This window comes from Aedes albopictus, chromosome 1 (genome assembly GCF_035046485.1).
Source record: "Aedes albopictus strain Foshan chromosome 1, AalbF5, whole genome shotgun sequence".
Taxonomy (NCBI): domain Eukaryota; kingdom Metazoa; phylum Arthropoda; class Insecta; order Diptera; family Culicidae; genus Aedes; species Aedes albopictus.
Window position 1 is genome coordinate 332423068 of NC_085136.1, and position 20051 is coordinate 332443118.

At 46.6% G+C, this 20051-nt stretch overlaps 1 protein-coding gene across 1 annotated transcript in view; it reads left to right on the top strand.

Moving 5' to 3' along the window:
* The window catches only part of LOC109404186 (uncharacterized), a 116789-nt gene extending 96738 nt beyond the window's left edge, over nucleotides 1–20051 (top strand). The window contains exons 2-6 of the mRNA XM_029867734.2: nucleotides 17733–18086; nucleotides 18153–18648; nucleotides 18721–18882; nucleotides 19086–19399; nucleotides 19467–20051. Coding sequence (XP_029723594.2) covers nucleotides 17733–18086; nucleotides 18153–18648; nucleotides 18721–18882; nucleotides 19086–19399; nucleotides 19467–20029 — 1889 coding nt within the window. The 3' untranslated portion in view covers nucleotides 20030–20051. The remainder of the gene's footprint in view (nucleotides 1–17732; nucleotides 18087–18152; nucleotides 18649–18720; nucleotides 18883–19085; nucleotides 19400–19466) is intronic.

Below are 20051 nucleotides of genomic sequence, written 5' to 3' on the forward strand. Positions count from 1 at the left end.
GTTAACCAATCTATGTTTCAACGTTTCATGATCTCTAATAGGCTAGTTTTCTGAAAAGTTAATTTAAAAAAAAAAACATTTTGGCCACTAACCTTTACATGGCGGTGCCTGAAGTTGAAAACAATCAAAATTTTCAAACCGCAGAAAAGTACACGGGTCGCTAAATTTCGTATCTGATAAAACAAAATTCTTAATTTTCTCTACAATATCATCAAATATATGTACTTATTTCATCTAGTATGTGAAACTACATGGCTCTGGATCAGTGTGGTCTGGTTTTTCATCGAATTTAAGCTAATTTTCTTACTGTTAGAGTCATTTTTTTTAATGACCATTGGGCGCGCAGTTTATTGATATCCGCTTATTAGGCTTACATTATCACATGTTAAACAACAAATATGTTCGTTTTTATTTTGCAGTGCTAGAATATAGACATTGCCTGATACACTGTCATGAAGAAATAGTCATATATATCCCATATTTAGCGTGTAAGAGTGCCTTGAACTTTTCGCATTTTTTCCTGCCGCACCCTGTAGGTAAATACCCGATTGTTCTTCTGTGCGGACCTCCTCCCCGGCGAGTAACAAACGTGGTGTCGTCCGTCGTGTACCAAACCATCCATGTGCGCTGTTCTGTTGGGCTGTACTATTTAGTGTGCACCTTAGCGGCCGGTACCGTCAATACGCTAGGAGGGTGATCTTTTTTCGCTATAAACCTACATTATAGAGAAGCAACCCGAACGTTCGGACTCGATTTGGACTCGTCGTCGTCGTAGTAGGCCGTGGGGACTACCGACTACGACGACGACGACGACGCTGTTTGTTACATGTTTATTTATGTTGCCATTATTGTGTACATGTTGCTATTTCTTTTTTCGGTCCAAGTAGGCAATGGGAAACGCGCGTGTGATCACATATTCGCGCGCCGCCGCCGCCAACTGCGCAGCAAGGGGTCCGTTGCTTCTCGTATGTACCTGTCTTCATTCCATGCATGTGGATCTGCTGAGGGGAACGGGTTGATTCAGCCAGTGCTTGCTTGGTTCCCTGGAAAAAGCTTGTCGGTTGGCTGGAAACACATTTCCAGTGAAATTCTAACATCTTTGGCGAACAAATAGTGTAATTGCAATTTTCATGTCTGCTCTCATTCGTTGGCTGTTTGTTCGAATGCGAGCAGTTGTTGCATTCCTATTTCTTCCCCCCTTTTGTACCATTCTCGGATCACCACCGAACCGAATAAGTCTATAAGCAGAGAAGAGAAGGGCATCTCAGAACAAACCAAACACACGAAAAGTGATAAATTTTAGGCGTGAAAAATCGACTCGATTTATTTTGTTTCTACCCATTTCGTTTCCATCGTGTATAAACGTCAAAAAAACTGCATGGCTCAAAGTGTATTGATTATATCAGGTATAATCAAAACTAATGAACAGAAGACGTCATATCGATGATTAATTATCTTATTCTTCGAAATTTTGTTTCATTGAGAGCATATCAATTGTTGTTTCGTCCACTATTGCAATAATACGGTGCACGTACCAAAGATGTTTTTTGCAATTGCAGGCTGTTATAAAGCATAATAATGGTGTTTTAACATTTTTTTTGATTATCATAACGGTTTCATACATATTCCCATCACTATTGTATCGCGTACCTTATTTACGGTTTTAAGAAATAAGCAACTTTGACTGTGTCCCCGAAATACATTCTAGTTAAACACATTTTTTTTGCGAATCAGTTTTTGCTTTTTCGTGTCAACACGGTTGAAATTTTCCGCGTAAAAAGTGTGGCTTCAACCGCTAGGTGTCGCGACCAACAGCATGAAATATTTATCAATTTCTGACTCGGGAGATGGCCTTCTCTTCTCTGCTATAAGGGAAGCGAATGCGAATCTTTAAACAGGTGAAGTTCCATTGTTACCGTTTATTTCAGTATGTTAACTATGTTTTAATGGCAAGAATTACAGACTGTAAGTACAATTGTTAAACAGATTGTTTATCAAATGTGCTTGTATAAATAAACACATGTGAGTTGTTCGTTTAGATATATTTTAATCAATTTGAATCAATGGATCACTTAAATAACTGAAACGGTCGCTATGGGATGAACAAATAGCATCACCGTAGCACAGACAAACAGACGTAACACTTCGAACATTTTTCGAGTCAAATCATAGTCACGGAAACACGTTCGCCCAATGCTAAAAGGACTGAGTTTGGCCGACCATCAACTAGGTGGCGGTAGTGGGCAAACGTCAAACTCGAGCAAAAACGATGCGAGCGCGACGGGTGGTCAGTTGGCCAACTATCAAATTTTCAAATAGACCGTTAAATCGGTGTACGATGCAAAATATCAGAGTGTTACGTCTGTTTGTCTGTGACCGTAGCCTTGCTGTTACAGTTTCAAAGTACATATGCGATGGCGCCTTTGCCTTCGAAGCGGTAAATACCGAAAAAATTCGCTTCAATGCTCAGTAGTTTGTTGTAGTTGCCTTCTAAGTTAAAAGCATATTGCAATTCTTTGAGTGCATCTGTTTGTCTGCGATCAGCATCACATCATCTGTTTATCTGTGATCAGCATCACATCACCTGTTTGTCTGTGATCAGCATCACATCATCTGTTTGTTTGTGATCAGCATCACATCATCTGTTTGTTTGTGATCAGCATCACACCATCTATTTGTTTGTGATCATCATCACATCATCTGATTGTCTGTGATCATCATCAAATCACCTGTTTGTCTGTGATCATCATCACACCATCTGTTTGTTTGTATTCATCATCACATTATCTGTCTGTGATCAGTATCACATCATCTGTTTTTTTGTGATCATCATCACATCATCTGTTTGTTTGTGATCATCATCACATCATCTGATTATCTGTGATCATCATCAAATCATCTGTTTATCTGTGATCAGCGTTACATCATCTGTTTGTCTGTTATCAGCATCACATCATCTGTTTGTAGCGATCTTACCTCCCGGCCTACTCCTCTGCCTTTGCGTCAGGGAGCCTTTCCGGAGAATTTTGTTTTCCTCCTCCCGGCCTACCCAACTGCCCTTCTGACAGATGGCCTACCAAGGAATCCTCTGTTTCAGTTTCCTCCCGGCCTACCATACTGCCCTTCTGACAGATGGCCTACCAGGGAATCTTCCTTCTACATTTCCTCCAGGGAATCGCCTGTTTAGATTTACTCCTGGCCTACCAAACTGCCCTCTAGACAGGTGGCCTACCAGGAAAAATTGCCTACTCCAATTTTTATCCACAGGGAGCCTTCCGGACACTTCCGGAACCATAATTCCGAAAGCATACCAACCTTTTTTTGGCACCGTTACCATAAGAGGAAGCGCAATGGTTCCAAACCGACTTACGCCATTGTAGTGTCCGAGCCGAGCCAAAAGTAGCTAACCTATTTCTATTTGGCTGATCCGCCATCAGCCGAATCACTTTCGCATGGGATCTAACACCCATCCGTCCGCGACAACAACACTCACAAAACTGAAAATTCTGGCTCAAGCTGTCAAACACGCTAAAATGAAAGCAACCAATATCAACGCTAAAAGCAAAGCACTCAGGATGTAGGTTGTATTGAATTTGATTTAATTTACCTATTATAGATAGCACAACTAACAATTTTACTGTATAAGAGCTTATGCGAGCTTTCTTCCAAGAGCGTTTGCTGCATAAGCTGTTATGCAGCTACTTTTGTTAGTTGGGACTACACATATCTGGGCCCATAACCTGTGGCATCATAACAAACAAAGCAATGGGACGCCTTGCCAATTTGTACAAATCAAACGCCTACTGAGGTTACGTTTATTATACTCGTCATATCTTTGGAGCGCAGAAACTAATTTTAACCAAATTTAGCCATCTTCAATAGAATAACGGTTGCAATTACGTTGCATACGATTCCTTTAATAAGGAAATGTTGTATATTGTAAACTGGTTCCATAAGGAAAACACATAGCTTCTTGAACATCTGATCATTTCTACTTGGGAACTTGTTTATATTCAGTATAACATCAAGAAAGAAACAAAAACATCCCAAACTTTTTCGATGATCATTATACGACCACTTCGCCATCGTCATTCTGTTTCTTTCACCTCAACAACGTCCAAGATTGGATGCCGGGCTGGACAATTAGACCAGAATAGCAATGCACACTGCGCCGCCCGTACCATGTGGATCTACCACCAACACCACCAGCGGCCTGTGCCGAATCGCCCAAATAATAAGCTACCGAACTGCGGCGGGTAAGAACAGTTATCCGCGAGCCGACTGCTCGGCCTCGGCTTCAACCCAGACGCAATGGTGGGTCGACTGGGAGCGCCGGCCAGTGGCGAGGGAATAATTGTAGATTCCATTTTCGGACCATTGGATACACTACTGGTGCGCTCTCCGGTACTCTCGCGTTCCTCTGGCAATGAAACCTCACACTTTTCGGGAGGAACCTCGCCCCGAAATCAGGGGATATAAATTCGGTCCGGGTAATTATACAGTTGGGAACCGAATTTTTAATTCCCCTTCCGAATGTTTCGCTTTTTTGGGCCCATGCCTAGAGAAACATTCCAATCTTTGACTGAGCTCGACTGGCGGCGCAGCTCTCTAGCCTCGATCGCAGTGAGCGCAAGGTGTGACCCACGTGCCTTGTGGTTTGTTTTTGTTACCGACCAGGGATCGACATAGGTCGCAAAAAACTGGGAAAATTACTGGCGGTTCGCGGCTCCAAACCCGAATCGGAAACAAAAGGTCGTCAAATTTGCACTTCGCACAAGGTGAAAGTGGATTGCGCGGCCGTTCGTTAGTTGGAATGCGATTATTTCCGCGTGGTTGTTTGCGGAACGCCATTGTCGTGCTGATTTCCCACCTTAATTCGGGTGATTTTTCGCACAAGGTTTGTACAATTCTACAGATGTGAAGTTTCCCACCTTCATATTGCTCGGATTTTTATCTTGATATTGCTCGAAGCGTTACTCAATAAAATCATTTTTGTTGACCACGCACGCATTCAAATACTGTAAAATCACCGTAAACCACAAGGTATTTAACGAAGATAGGATTCAATCACGTTCACGATTGGATCAATTGTGGGCCCATAACTCTTTTCCCACGCGCGAGCGCGCGCGGACGCAAACTTTCGAAGCGTCACCGCGCAATTAGGTTCGTCCGTCAGTAGACGTCAAAAGTCAGCGCCGCGCAATCACGGTGGCGCGATCGCTGGCTACCGCTTGTTTTGCTTTTTGTCCGATCGACCGATGATCTCAACGATCGATCAATTGGCTACCGATCAAACGAACAACGATCGCCTCTAACTCTAATCGCGATCCTCCGTCGCGTCGGGTAGTTTGCCAAATTATCGATCAGATTGTACACCCAGCTGAGGCTAGGCTGTGCGTCTACGCCGCCGCACTTTTCTAGCAAAATAGCTAATCAGCAATCAAAGCAACCGGGTAAAAACGTAACAAAATAGCCTCCAAATAGAGCCCATCTCCTAAAGGTAAACATTTCCCGCCGAGTGTTTACCGGTTGCCTCCCCATGTGCAATGTTGTTAGTAGATTATCAACGCTTCTCTTGGGCTTGGCGCATCGGGGGAAAGTTTTCCAAACAAACCCAATTAATCGAAGTCGGCAGCGGCGCGGTGCGATCGCGTGCATTCGCTTTAAAGCCATTAGAGCATCCCCATCCATCTGGGTACCATCATCCCATGCAGGCGGACGAGCGATCGCGCGCTCGTGTTAAACGCACGTTTCGGGAAATTTTTGTGCACTATACCTCTACTGGCATTTCGTTTCGATTGTGGAACCAATCACTCAAACCAGTTTCAAATTGGGCTGACGCGCGGCGGCGCTTTCGATCGTCGGTAACGGTGTGCTGCAGCAGCGCCGCCACAACCCGTAATACACGGGAAAGAGCTGCCATATCACTTGGACCGCCGATGTCTTCGGATCGGATCGGTCTCAACTCATTATCGAAAATATGCACTTATTTCCGGTTGATTTATAATATTTTGATGTTTTTTCTCGTTCTCTGTTTCCTCTTCGCCCTTCGGGCTCTATCCTCCCGATGCGATTCCGACTCATTTCGATGAGAACTGGATCGCAAAGATGCTTCGCACCGGCGCGGCGACAACAACAACAACAACGGTTCCATATAATTTTATAGTGCCGAGTTTGCTTTTCCCATCCCGATGATCGTAGCAGTCGGTGGTGCTCGCATTTTACGATCGGCCATCCAAAGCAGGCCGGTTTTCCTCCACCATAGGGCACTGCACTGTTTTGATTTTGTATGGGATTTTGACGTTTCTTGGCCTTGTTGTTTACAAAATTTCTGTAGGAGTGAAAGAGAAAAAGAGAATTTCATGCAGTGCCCTATTCTGCACGCGGATTGAGCGATCGAAAAGTAGAAGAAGAACACCTGAAAGTTGAAACCTCAATTCAGTTGCCGAGGTTACCTATCCCATCTTTCACTTCGAACCATGGTGAGGAGGACAACGAAGGGAATTCTCATCCTGCTCAACTTTTCGTCATCATCCACTTCAGCCACTTCAGCAGCAGCAGCATCAAGAGAGCTGGAATGTGCGGTTTTTGTTGCAATTCCTATGCTCCGGTTTTTTTTATTAACATTGCTCGGGTCTAGAACCTGTCATACGATACGCAAACCTACCCGTCGTCGTAAGGGTCAAAACCGCTTCGAGGAGGAAATTGGAGCAGGTTCTGGTAGGCAGCCAGACGACGATGATGATGATCATCTCGCCATCCTCTCGCCCGAAGGGATGCGCTCATGTTCTTTGGTCTTAGTTGTAAACGGTGGACCCTCCTGGTTCACTTGTTGATGGTGCCAATGACCATCTGCGAAAGGTTTCGCGGTCGGTGGAATGTTGAGTGTGGTTGTTTTTGCCCCGGAATGATCAGCTATGTTGATTTACTGTCGCTCATCTGTATGAAATTGAAGAAACATACCTATCATAAAGTCCTAAAAAAGATTATTGGATGCCACCGACATCCAATGCTTTGAGATGGATGGATAAATTGCAGGAGAATAACTGTGGCAACCGTGGCTATAACAACTGCCGAATAGCTTTCGTAATGTTGTTTTACCTAATGAGCTGCTCATAAAACACTGTATAACCACAGTAGGCGCAGGGCTGTGAAAACTAAAATGAAAGCAGCACGGTGTATACAAACAAGGTGGGCTTGTAGTAGCACGGTGCATACGAACGAGGTACATTTCGAGAAATTGGAGTTTAGATACTTTTCGCCATACATAAAAAAATGGTTATACTCATGCTGATTATCTGTGAACGCTCTCCATGCGGGTAATCCATATCTCAAAGTTACATTTTCAAGCTTCATGGGAGTAAGAGTGTAGTTTTATAAGGGTTTTCCGCGGGTTTCTCAGGGTTTCTAATGGGGTTTCAGTGATGTTTCAAGGATTTTCAGGGGGCTTCGGCAGGGTTCCATGTAGGATTTCCGTAACATTCATAGAGAATTTAGAAGGGTTTCAAGGCGTTTCAGGGTTCAGGTGAATCAGGCATACATCGGAACCTGGAACGCTCTTGAAACCCATTGAAATTTCCTGGAACGTCCCTGAAACCCCATGGAACATCCTTGAAATGCTCTTGAGACCCCCTGAAATCCCCTGGAATACCCCTGTAACGCCCCGGGGTCCCCAGGCTGCGAACACCCTGAAATCACCTGGAACACTCCTGAAATCCATTGAATACCCTTGGAACGCTCCTAATCCCTCTGAAACCCACTGAAACACCCTAGTACGTCCCCAAAACCCTATGAAACGCCCTTGAGATTCCTTGGAACATTTCTGGAACGCTTTTGGAATTCCCTGATATATCCTGGAATATTCACGAACCCCCCCCCCCCCCCTGAATCACGCTGGATCACCCTAAAACGTCTCTGAAATCCCATGAAATACTCCTCATTCACCCAAGAATATCACTGAACCTTCTGGAACGCCCTTGAAAACCCCTGGTACGCCCATGACACACCCGGAGCCCCGCTGGAACATCCTAAAACGTCTCTAAACTCCATGGAACGCCTCTGAAACCCTCAGAATCACACCTGGGACCCACTGAAACCATATGAAACTCCAGGGATCGCTACTGAAACTCCTTGAAATCCCCTTGAACGCCCCTGAAATCCACTGAAATCCAATGGAGCGTCCCCGAAACTCCCTGAAACGCCCCTCCGATCTTCTGAAGCTCTCTGGAGTACACCTGGAACTTCCTGGAACGCTCCTGAAACCTCTTGAAAACCCTTGCAACGCTTTGGAAACTGAGATCTGGTGGAACATCATGGGAAGGCCCTGAAACCCCGTGGAGCGCACTAGTATCTTCTGAAACTCCCGGGAACATTTCGGAAACTCCGTGGAACGCCCTGGAAACCCCTTTAAAACCCCTGGATTGCTCCTGAAATCGACAGGATCATTCTAAAACCCCATGAAATGCTCCTTAAGTCCTCTGAAACTAACAGGAATCCACTGGAACACCCAGGAGTACCACCGAAATCCTTCTCAAGTCCCATGGAACACATCTTTAAAGCCTCGTGAAACACCCATGAAACCCTTTGAAACCCCCTGGAACAACCCTGAAACCCCCTGGAACATCCTTTGGACACCACTGAAACCGGCTAAAACTCCGTGAAACGACCATAGACCGCTGAAATCCACTGAAACCCAATGGAACGTCCCCAAAACTCCCTGAAGCTCCATGAAACGCTCCTGGGACCTTCTGAAGCTCTCTGGAGTACCCCGGAAACTTCCCGGAACACTCCTAAAACCTCTTGAAAACCCTTGCAACGCTTTGGAAACCCATTGAGATCTGGTGGAACGTTCCTGAACCACCATAGAATGCCTCTGAAATCCCTTGGAATGCCCCTATATCCTGTGAAAATCCCAGGAACTCCCCGGAAACTCCCTGGAAAGCCTCTGGAATGATCCTGAAATCCTGGAACACCCAGGAATACCACCGATATCCTCCTGAAGTCCCATGGAACACTTCTTTAAAGCCTTACTTTCTTTAAAGTCTCGTGAAACACCCATGAAACCCTTTGAAACCCCCTGGAACAACCCTGAAACCATTTGAAACATCCTTGGGACGCCACTAGAACCCACTGAAACTCCGTGCAGCGACCATAAACCTCTACGGAATGCCTTTGAAACTCCCGGGAATGCCCTTGAAACCCCATGAAAACCCCTGAACGCCCGTGACACCCCCGGATCCCACTGAAACACTCTAAAACGTCTCGAAATACCATTGAACACCCCCGAAACCCCAGGAACAACCCTGGGAACCCCTGAAACCATATGAAACTGGATCGTCCCGGAAACTCCTTGAAAACCCATGTAACCCACTGCAATCTAATGGAACGTCCCCGGAACTCCCTGGAGTTCCCTGAAACCTCCCTGGGACCTTCTGAAGCTCTCTAGAGTAACGCTCCTAAAACCTCTTGAAATCCCATCCAACGGTTTGAAAACCCACTAAGACCTGCTGGAACGTTCCTGAAACACTATAGAACGCCCCTGAAATACCCTGGAACGCCCTTATGTTCTCTGAAACTCTCGGGAGCACCCCGGAAACTCCTTAGAAGGACCCTAAAACCCATGGAATGCTTCTGAAATCACCTGGGTCATCCTGAAACCCCATGGAACGACCCTAAAGTCGCCTGAAACTCTCAGGAATCCACTGGAACACTCAGGAATATCCCTGAAACCCTTCTAAAGTCCCATGGAACATTTCTGTGTCGCCTTTAAAACCTCGTGAAACTCCCATGAAACCCTTTGGAACTCACTGGAATACTCCTGAATCCCCTTCGAACACCCTTCGGACGCCACTAAAACTCCCTGAAACTCCGTGGAACGCCTATTAAACCCTACGGAATGCCTTTAAAACTCCCTGGAACGCACCTACAACTACCTGGATTACCTCTGGAATGCCCCTAGACGACTCTTTCATATCAAATATACCCATATTGAATAATTTTAGAGCCTAAAACTTCTTGAAGCAGCCGCCATCTTGGATTTTAGACCGCCATCTTAGATATGCTGATCACCATTTTTGAACTCCAACTTTTCCATACCAAAACCGCTCAAGAATACCCATATTGCACGGTTTTAGAGCCTAAAGGTCATTAAAACAGTTGCCGTCTTGAATTTGGGACCGCCAACCCTCGAAATTCCCTGAAACGCCTCTGAAACTGCCTGCAACACTATGGAATTCACCCGAAGCCCACTGAAAACCAATGGAATTGCCTCGAAACTCCTTGGAACGCCCCTGGGACCTCCTGAAACTTCCTGAAACGCTTCTGAAATTAATTGAAAATGCTTGGAGCGCTTCTGAAACTTCCTGAAACCTGATGCAACACCACTGGGACGTCTGAAACTTCCAGAAACGCCCCTGAAATCCCTTGAAGACCCCTGGAACGCTCTTGAAACCCCTTGGAATGCCCTGCACCTCTCTTCCACACCAAGTATACTCATATTGCATAATTTTCGAGCCAAAAACTCCTTAAAACAGCAACCATCTTGGATTTTGGGCCACCATCTTGGATATGCTGATCACCATTTTTGGGCTACGGACATCTTTTCTATACCAAAACCACTTAAAATGCATGGATTTAAACTCATTGAAACAGTCACCATTTTGAATCTTAGGCCGCAACTTTAGATATTCTGGACGTCATTTTTTGACTCTAAAGTTTATTGAATCAGTCGCCATCTTGAAGTTTGAGCTGCCATTTTTGATTTTTGGCCGCCATCTTGGAGATTCTGGTCGCGACATATGCGTTGAGTACCATGCCACCCATATTACATGGTTCTAATGGCCTTAAACTCCATAAATAGCCGTCTCCTTTTTTTTTAATTTTGGGCCGTCATCTTGGATTTAAGACCGTAATCTTGAGTTTTGGGCTATCAACGAGAATTTTCTGGACTCCATTGATGAACTTCACGCAAAATTCGTAAACTGTGCTGAAGGATACAAAATACGGATCACTAAAACGGTCATAACTACGGAACGCCTCAACCGATCCGAAACATTTTCGATAGCAAACAATGCAGTAAAACTCCTGTTAGATTCGTGCTAAAATTTTTAAATTCGGCCATTGGGAAACTTCTTAAAAGTGAGTAACCTTGTTTGTTCACAGACATACATACACACATACACACTCCCACGGCCAGGCCAATGCTGAACAAGCCAGAGGACGGCAATGATGACACGACGGGTGGCTTTAAATGGCCGGCCTACAAAATGGCGAAAGCAGCCCAACAATGATACGAGGTTGCCAAAATCAATGGAATCTTCATGTGCAGTCGTTAAGAACATCCAAGGTGGACGGATGAAGAGTACAACAGGACAATTAGATGCACTCACCGACACGCTGGTTGAACGAAAGCCGGTAGTCATCGTAGATCACGGGTTCCCAACCGGTGGTCCGCGGCCCCCTGGGGGGCCGTGAAGCCAGTCTAGGGGGGCCGCGATGTTACCAAAAGAATTGTTACATTTTTATTCTATTTTGTGAAAATTATATCAATTTTTAATTTTGTATACCGCCACCCCCAAAAGCCGCAATTTGAGGAACAAAATTTTCAGTATAAAACGCCTTCAGAAGAAAAAATTTTCGGCTGCGCCGCTATTTTCAGCTATGATTCAAATTGAATGTTCATGACATCATTTTTACGAAATGTGAGTGTCATTGATCGTCGAAAATCCCTCCCACAGTAAATTTCTGGCTACGTCACTGTACCAAAAGCTCGGTTTCGTTCATTTAATTCATTTTTTTTTCTAAAAATTTTCATAGGGCCGCGGATGTTTTGACAATTCGTAAAGGGGGTCGCCACCTCAAAAAGGTTGGGAACCCCTGTCGTAGATGATTTCAACGCTTAGGCCGTGGAGTAAGGTTGCAGTAGACTTACCAATCCAAGAAGATACAGCTTACTGGAAGCTCTCATGAGGCTGGATGTAAGGCTTTGCAATGAAGGAGTGGTCAGTACATTCCGCAGATACGGTCGTGAATCGATAATAGATGTCACATTCTGCAGTACTTCGCGAACTGGAGAGTCAGCGTGGGAAATACTCCTAAAACGCCGGTCGGGAAACCGGCTTAGTTGTGGAACGGAACGCTCAGGCAGGATCCTCCGTGCTATATGCCTCCGAACGAGAAGATGTGTCCAGGGGGACAAGAACTGATGGCAAGAGGGAAGAACAGAGGCTCGTGTTTCGCGAAGCTCGCGCAGCTCTCACACGGGAGATAGGGCTGAGCAAGTTGAACTGCTTCAAAGAGCTATGCCGAGAAGCTGATGCAAACAAGCCATGGGATAACGCCTAGCGAATCGTGGTGGCGAAGTTGACGGTCCCAACAATCCTCGTTGAAATATGTCCGGACAAGGTGAAGACGATCGTGGAAGGTCTTTTTCCGTACCATGGTGCAACTTTGTGGCCGCTCACGCCATATGAAGACAAGGATGCTCACGAATCTCCAGCGAAGAGCTTACGATATTACGAAGGGTCTGAAACTCCTCAATAGCCCGGACGTAATCCTCAATATAGTGCTAAAAACGGTGATCTAAGTAGGCGTTCCCTGACATGTTCAGGATGGTATTACAGAAATGCTAGGATTAAGGTCATTTCGCAGACAGATGGAAGATCCAGAAGCTGATTTTGCTACCGAAACCGCCAGGCGGCTCAGTATCTTAGAGACCCATATGTTTGTTGGATACCCTCGGTAAGTTACTGGAAACGCCCAGGGGTCTATTGATAGATCAGTAACTTTTGCGATAACTGTGGAGATATGAGGCATGTTGGAAGACTACTGCTGTCTTCAGCAAAGTTGTTGAGGAAAGCAAGAACTCTCCGAGAGTACGTAATTTAATATGTGCTCGCTCCAGTAGATAGCGCTAGTGATCATGAAACATTTTGCTTTGATAGGTGTTGCGTCAACAGCCATTGCCAGAATCGTCACGCTCGTATCTCGAGAATCAGACCATGTGGACGAATTACATCTTCCTTCGGCAAAGTTGATCAGGACATCAAACGCTATCCTATAGTGAACTAAGTAGTTGGTTCTATGTTTATCCGCTAGGTGGCCCTAGTAAGTACTAAATATTCTTAATTTCTGTATCTCGAGAATCAGACTAGTTAACGTTGAACCATTCGTCATTGAAATCATCTTCATCATTAAAGATTTGAAAGCAATTTTCTCGTTCATATAAATCATTTTTGCAACGAAAACGGATTCACTGTGTTCCACATGATGAATAGAATACATTGAATACATTTTCGTGGTCGTTGTTTTGATTTACAGTGAAAAAATTGCTTTTCTATTTCCGAAAATAGATGACGGATGCTTGAGCCTTAAAAGAGTTTCGTCTTCGACAAAGTTGATCAATTTCAAACGGATTGATTTGAGTTTTTGTATAGAGTTAGATACTGTACGTGCCTAATTCAATACAAAATTTCAAATCAATCCGTTTGAAATTGACTTAGTTATAGCGGCAAGTTCCCAACATAGGTACACCTGCCCAAATGGTACAAGACCCTATATGGATCTAGGTTTATCCGCTAGGTTTCGCTAGTGATTCCTAAAAATTCTAAACTTCTGTGTCTCGAGAATCAAACTACTTAGAAGTATTTCGTCTTCGACAAAGTTGATGAGGACATCAAAAGCTATCCGATAGTGAAGTTGTTGGTTCTAGGTTTACCCGCTAGGTGGCCCTAGTGAGTACTACAAATTCTTAACTTTTGTATCTCGAGAATCAGACTAGATAGAAGATTTTCGTCTTCAGCAAAGTTAATAAGAGCAACAAGAGCTATCCGATAGTAAACTTGTTGGTTCTAGGTTTATCCGCTAGGTGGCGCTAGTGATTTCTAAAAATTCCAAACTCTGTGTCTCGAGAATCAGACTACATAGAGGAATTTCGTCTTCGACAAAGTTGATCAGGACATCAAGACCTATCCGATAGTGAGCTAGTTGGTTCTATGTTTACTCGCTAGGTGGCTCTAGTGAGTACTAAAAATTCTTAACTTCTGTATCTCGAGAATCAGACTCGATAGAAGAATTTCGTCTTCGGCAAAGTTGATCAGGGCAACAAGAGCTATCCGATAGTAAACTTGTTGGTTTTAGGTTTATCCGCTAGGTGGTGCTAATGATTCCTAAAAATTTTAAACTTCTGTGTCTCGAGAATCAGACTACATAGAAGAATTTCGTCTTCGACAAAGTTGATCAGGACATCAAAAGCTATCCGATCGTGAACTTGTTGGCTCTAAGTTTATCCGCTAGGTTTTTTACACCGGGTAACTCTTCGTCGAAGTAGGCTAGCTGACTAGTTGGTTGGCCCAAAAATAACAAAAGGATCTGTTTCGGAAGATCTTCTGCCGGAAGATATCCACCACCGGAGAACTCTTCGTTGGTGTAGGTTAGGTCCACCGTCAGGAACTAGTCGAATAGAGTGCGGACAGAAACTGGATTTGGATTGTCTGGGCACCATTAAACCGGAAGTCGGGATCCAGCCGGAATCGTTAGACCATCCTCGGCATCTTACCAGTCCGCCCATTGATGTGGGAAGACAATGCAAGACGAATTCTTGCCGATTTGACAGTTCTGCTGATCCAAGTTAGACGTTTCTTCTCTTTGTTTGTCCAGGTTCATTACCAACTACAAGTTAGAGAAAAATCTCTCATTTATAGACAAATGGATGTCGTAGTAGGCCAACCTTGAAAAATATTCACCATCAGTCTATAGTAGTTTTTTTGCAGGACAATCTCCTGAATTAGACGATAAACCTCGATAGAAACATATTTAGTAGAGTTTAGTAGGTGCTTTAGCATAATGCATCTAACCTAAAACCGTGTAAAATTAATGTAGACTTCAAGCCATCAGTAAAAAGAAGGCTAACGCGACGTTTGTCGTTCCACTCTCCTTCTTTTTTCTCCACGAACAAAAACCTACTACGATTACGAGCCTTGGAGTCGCTCAACCTTCAAGATTAGAAGGCGCGCGCATCTCTTGTGATGATGCGATCCGACGACGGACATGAGCAAGCGCACCCAGCCAACTAGGTATATGCTCTACTACCTATAGTGGAGTGAAAGGAAACCACAACAATTATCATAAAAGCATCAAAATGAGCACGCCGCTTAACGACGGCGACGGCGGCGACGATCTACAGCCGCGCAACAGAGTATCAGCTATTTTCTCCTATTCTCCTTAGAGAGTGACGAAGGCGGCGGCGAAAGGGCCCACAACATAAATGGGCATAATGCATCAACAGCCCCCCGATCTCGGGGGGCGCGCAGCAGTGCATCCAGGTGGAAATGTTTGGCGCTCCAAGTAAAAGGGTGCATTATCATCCGCCCGCCTGCGCACCGGTGAAGCGCATGCGATCCAGTTGCATGCAACCGTGTAATCACACCGTCGCGTCGCGTCGCGTCGTCGTCCGTCATCCGAACCGAAGAAGGGATCTGGCACAATCGCTTCCCTTCGCGAACATGCAAAACGCTCTGTTCAACATCGCTGATGAGTTGCGCTTTTGCGCGTCCGCGCTCCGATCCGATCGTGAGGCGAGCGAAAGTGCGCAGGGTCCTAGCTAGCGAAGTAGGCGATGCGCGATGTAACGACCGTGTAAAGCGCACTGTTTTACAAAACAGTGAAAACGGTAACGGCTAGTGGCTGCTAGGCTACTGCGATCGTGGCCGCGATCGTCCGCGCAGCAGATGTGCGGAGATGCAGTTTAACGGGACCTGGTGCAGCCGCCGCAGCACCTGATTCGTAAGTAGCGACCACGGCGATGAAGGGAGAGATCAAGAAAATAGTAGTAATTAGATGTGTGCGCTGCGCACTGCGCAGGGAGGAGCTGACGGCCTGCGGAACTAGTCCGGTCCGGTGCGGTGTGGTCAGATGTAGACTACCATATGGACGATCGCGGTGCGACGCAACTTGCTAAGCAGCTGTAGATTTGATTTTAATTAAATTCCCATCGGACGGAAGATTTAATTATACACATCAGTACACAAGGCTCGGGAACAGACGATGACGGTCGATGACTAACCGGCTTAGCTCCACGGTTTGGCGAGACGAGGGATTTGCCTAACGGGGAAGAGGGGAACTGGGATCCAGAGAATGGAACCAAGACAGGCAATATTTCACCACATGATGGGAAAAGGCCATGCCATCGCGTGGAGTCTTTAACTCAAGTATGCACTCGTCTTTCATGTGTCTGCTGCGCGTAGGTTTTGCACAACAAAAGGAGCAATCTCTTAGCGAAGTGGTGAGTGATCCACCCGACAGGGAACCGTGATCTACAGTCGCGATCAAAAGTTAGCTAGCAGAAGTGTTTGAGTTGACGTTGACGTTGACGTTAAAACCTTGTCAACCATCTTTCGAACTCTACTGTAGTAGGCGCGGAGACATTTCCAGCCTACTCCGTGCGAGCGACCTGGCCTGCTACGATCAATCCACGGCAATAGAGGATTTCAACCGAGCAATTAAATTGAAGTCACATACTTACACAACACACACACGCGGCGAAGACGACGTCGACAATGACGACGTTCAAATGAGCAGGCAACGGCAAGTACCGCCCGCGTTTTGGTGGAAGATGGAATTTCTCGCGTGGGCGCTCGCCAAGTGCCGGCTATCGGGTCGGGATGGAGCCAGAAATGAAAACACAGAGGTGTATCTCTCCATCAACCTCCGAACCGAATGTATGCGCTGGCTGTGTTGTGTACCTACATGAACTCGCGCCGAGAATAACAATCAGACAGAGACATACACGTTCATTTGCTCGGTGGTTTGGGGGTCTGTGCTGGGCTGCGCAACGATCGCTAGACGCCTTCCTCCCTGCGCGCGTGCACCCGGTTCCTTGACGTGGCTTCCACCGCATCCACTTCGAACTAAACCGTGTTTGTTTTCCAAGAAACGGAGCCCAACATTTACGGACGGGTTGGTCACCGTACCACCGCAGTAGGCTAGGAGAAGGCCGAAAAATGATCGGCATTTCGAAATTACCACCACACGCTACTTGGATCGACCGTTCAAAAGTTCACATTTGTGTTTTATGTTCTCGCTTTGCCTCAGCACAGCACGGCTTACTGTGATCGATCCGAATTCTTTGCGTTGCCATGGGGGCCGAGCGGCGCTCGGGTCGGGTCGATGGAAGCTGTGAAATTGAAACACTTTTCTGTTGACTTGTTAGCACCTGTCAACTTCGGTCCTTCTGAGGGTTCGTTTACACACACCTTCCGATATGGTGTGGTGAGGAAATTAACACCGAGTACGCAGCAAAACCACACACCATGACTAATTTCCTGCGATGTCTCATGGAGCGCGCCGTGACGTCGCCTCTTTGATTACCACGCAGCTCTCTTTACACTTTACACACAAATTACTTGTGGCAATCACCCTACCGCGAAGCTTAGCTAGCTTCCACTCTAGACCATCATCTTCGCCATCGATGCACGTTACAATTTCCTTTTTCTAAACGGTAAAACACCTAGCAGACCGCATCGGGTTGAGCCATCTGACACTTCTGGCTAAGTGCGCCGCCATCCGCGAAATTCCTTCCTGCCTCCCTTGTGTTGAGCATCTATGACGAGCAGCAATTGAGCCAGATCTTGCCATTTGCGACCTTCTCCTGGATTAAATTACCCCTCGTCAGAAACATTAGAAACAATTACCTTTAATCGACACCGTTTTCTCTCTCCCTTTTCGTTCCATTCCAGCGGTCGCCTGTTACTTCCCTATCGAGTATCAAGGAGAGTACATCACCCAGAATACGGTAACTGACGGGTCCGTCCGGTACAGCCGGATCAACATCACCGAGAGTGCGATCCCCATCTGGGGAAACTGCCACAAACGGCATGACAACAACGTGGTCCTGAAAACCGGGACCGAGGAAGCCTCCTGCTACCGCTGCTTCCACCTGAAGCTCGTCTCGAAGAACGTCCTTCGAGTGCTGACCGCGGACAACGACTACATCTCCAAGTGTCACACCAACGAGGAGAAGGCTCTGGCCTCCTGTCTGAGGGACGACGCCCTGCAGGACGAGGAAAAGAGCACCGAAATCATCCTTTACAGTAAGTTCTACCCGAACATTCTTTTGACCTCGACAGTTATCTAACCCCTCTGCATCCACCCTACAGAATTCCGCGAATGGAACAACGACGAGGTGCGCCAGGAGTACTGCCCGATCCACGGTCGGTACAAGCTGACCTACAACATCGACAACGGAACCGAGGATCGCGTCGAGTGCGAATCCCCGGAGTCCGAAGTGGACAACTGCCCGTCCGGTTCGGCGCTGAACCTCCGCTTCCGCAACTGTGCCTTCCACGATCAGGAAGTCACCTTCGAATGTCTCGGCCACTGGCGGGGCCTCCGCAACCAGAACTACCTCGCCCTGGTCAACACCAACAACGATGCCCGCCTCGGTCCCAAGTACCGCTGCGCCACCTGGGTCGAAAACCCCAAGACCGGCGAAATCGAGATCTCATTCAGCAAGGATTCGACCTGCCGATCGATCAACAAGTACCACCGCAACGCGAACTCCTACGGCAACAACATCAACAGCGACTACCACAGCGAAGTCATCTCGTTGACTCCGATCCCGCAGGAGTTCGGACAAATCAGCCAGTACTGCAGGTAGGTCCAACTTCAAAGAACCACCCTCCCGAACAACCATTCTAATCGACCATCTCCATCCGCGTTTTTCAGCTTCCCCAATTGGTTGATCGGCAAATGGGAGCACGTGATCGTCAGCCAGAACCAGCTCATCTACAAAGATCACACCTCGTTCAAAACCTACACGATGAAGTGCGTCAAAAACAACACCAACTTCGACTCGGACAAATACATCGTCTACAGCCAAACGCAATGGTAATTATCGCGCACTTTGTTTTGTTTTCCCCCCTTGTTTTTTGGCGTTGGAAATTAATTACACGATCGCGGTGAAAGCCCATCAGGCCCGTCGAACCTCTCCGAGGGGTGATTGATTCGGAAGTCGGTATTAATTCAAACGCCCATTTTCACCCATCTTGCGCAATCTGCGGTGTTTAATTTCCTGGTTTGGTAACTTTCAGCGGCGAGGAAAAGTATCAGTGCCTCAAGATCCAACGGCGGGACGAGAACGTGTTCGAGTTCCAGATCAGCTCGCGATCGGAGCCCAACTTCACCAACACCATCTGCAACGAGTTCTACTTCAATGACGATCGGTGGCTGACGCAGGGTCGGCTGGACAGCAACAGCATCGTGTCGCCTTGCCCCATCGTCGGAGAATTCTCCGGTGTCATTCCGGACGATGAGGGACTGTGCGCCAAACTGTCGTCGGAATGTGGATCTCCGGACATCATGTACTATCAGATCTCGGCGTGCGAGTTCGACGAAGTCTATGAAGGTACGGTGATCAAAGTAGACTTGTGGCGTTTGAACTCCATTCTAACCCCTCTTCTTCATCTTTTCAGAACGGGAATACCGCTGCCTGGGCCAGTGGACCCACCGGAACATCGTCTACACGTACACCCAGCGGCGGGACGTGGGTACGTACGAGTGCTTCGTCGGTACCATGCTCTCCGATCGGCAAATCTTCATCAAGGAAGCCGGCGAGCACTGCCAGCGGGACGTCAACCCGCACCGGTTCGGCATGGAGCTGAACAAGGTGGCCCACTGTAGCGTGCCGGAGACGTTCAAGCCGTCGAGTCGGCCCACTCACAAGTACTCCGAGGTGTCGACGATACGATCGTCCACCACGTCCGGCTACAGCGTCAACAATCGGCACGACCAGCAGCCGCACAGTTCCTCGCCGTCCGTGGTGGCCAACTCGACGCCTTCGTCGCCGGTGGTCACCACCGGACGCAGCAATACCCAGTATACGGTCACCAATCAGCCGAGACAGCCGCAGCCACAGCCGACGGCGAAACCCGGCTCCGGAGCCAGCAGGCTCATTGTACAGTCACAGTCCTCGTATTTATTATTGTTAGCAACTCTTATCTGTGTTATACTAGGTTTTAATAAATTTAGGTGTTAATATTTTTTATTTAAAACTGAAA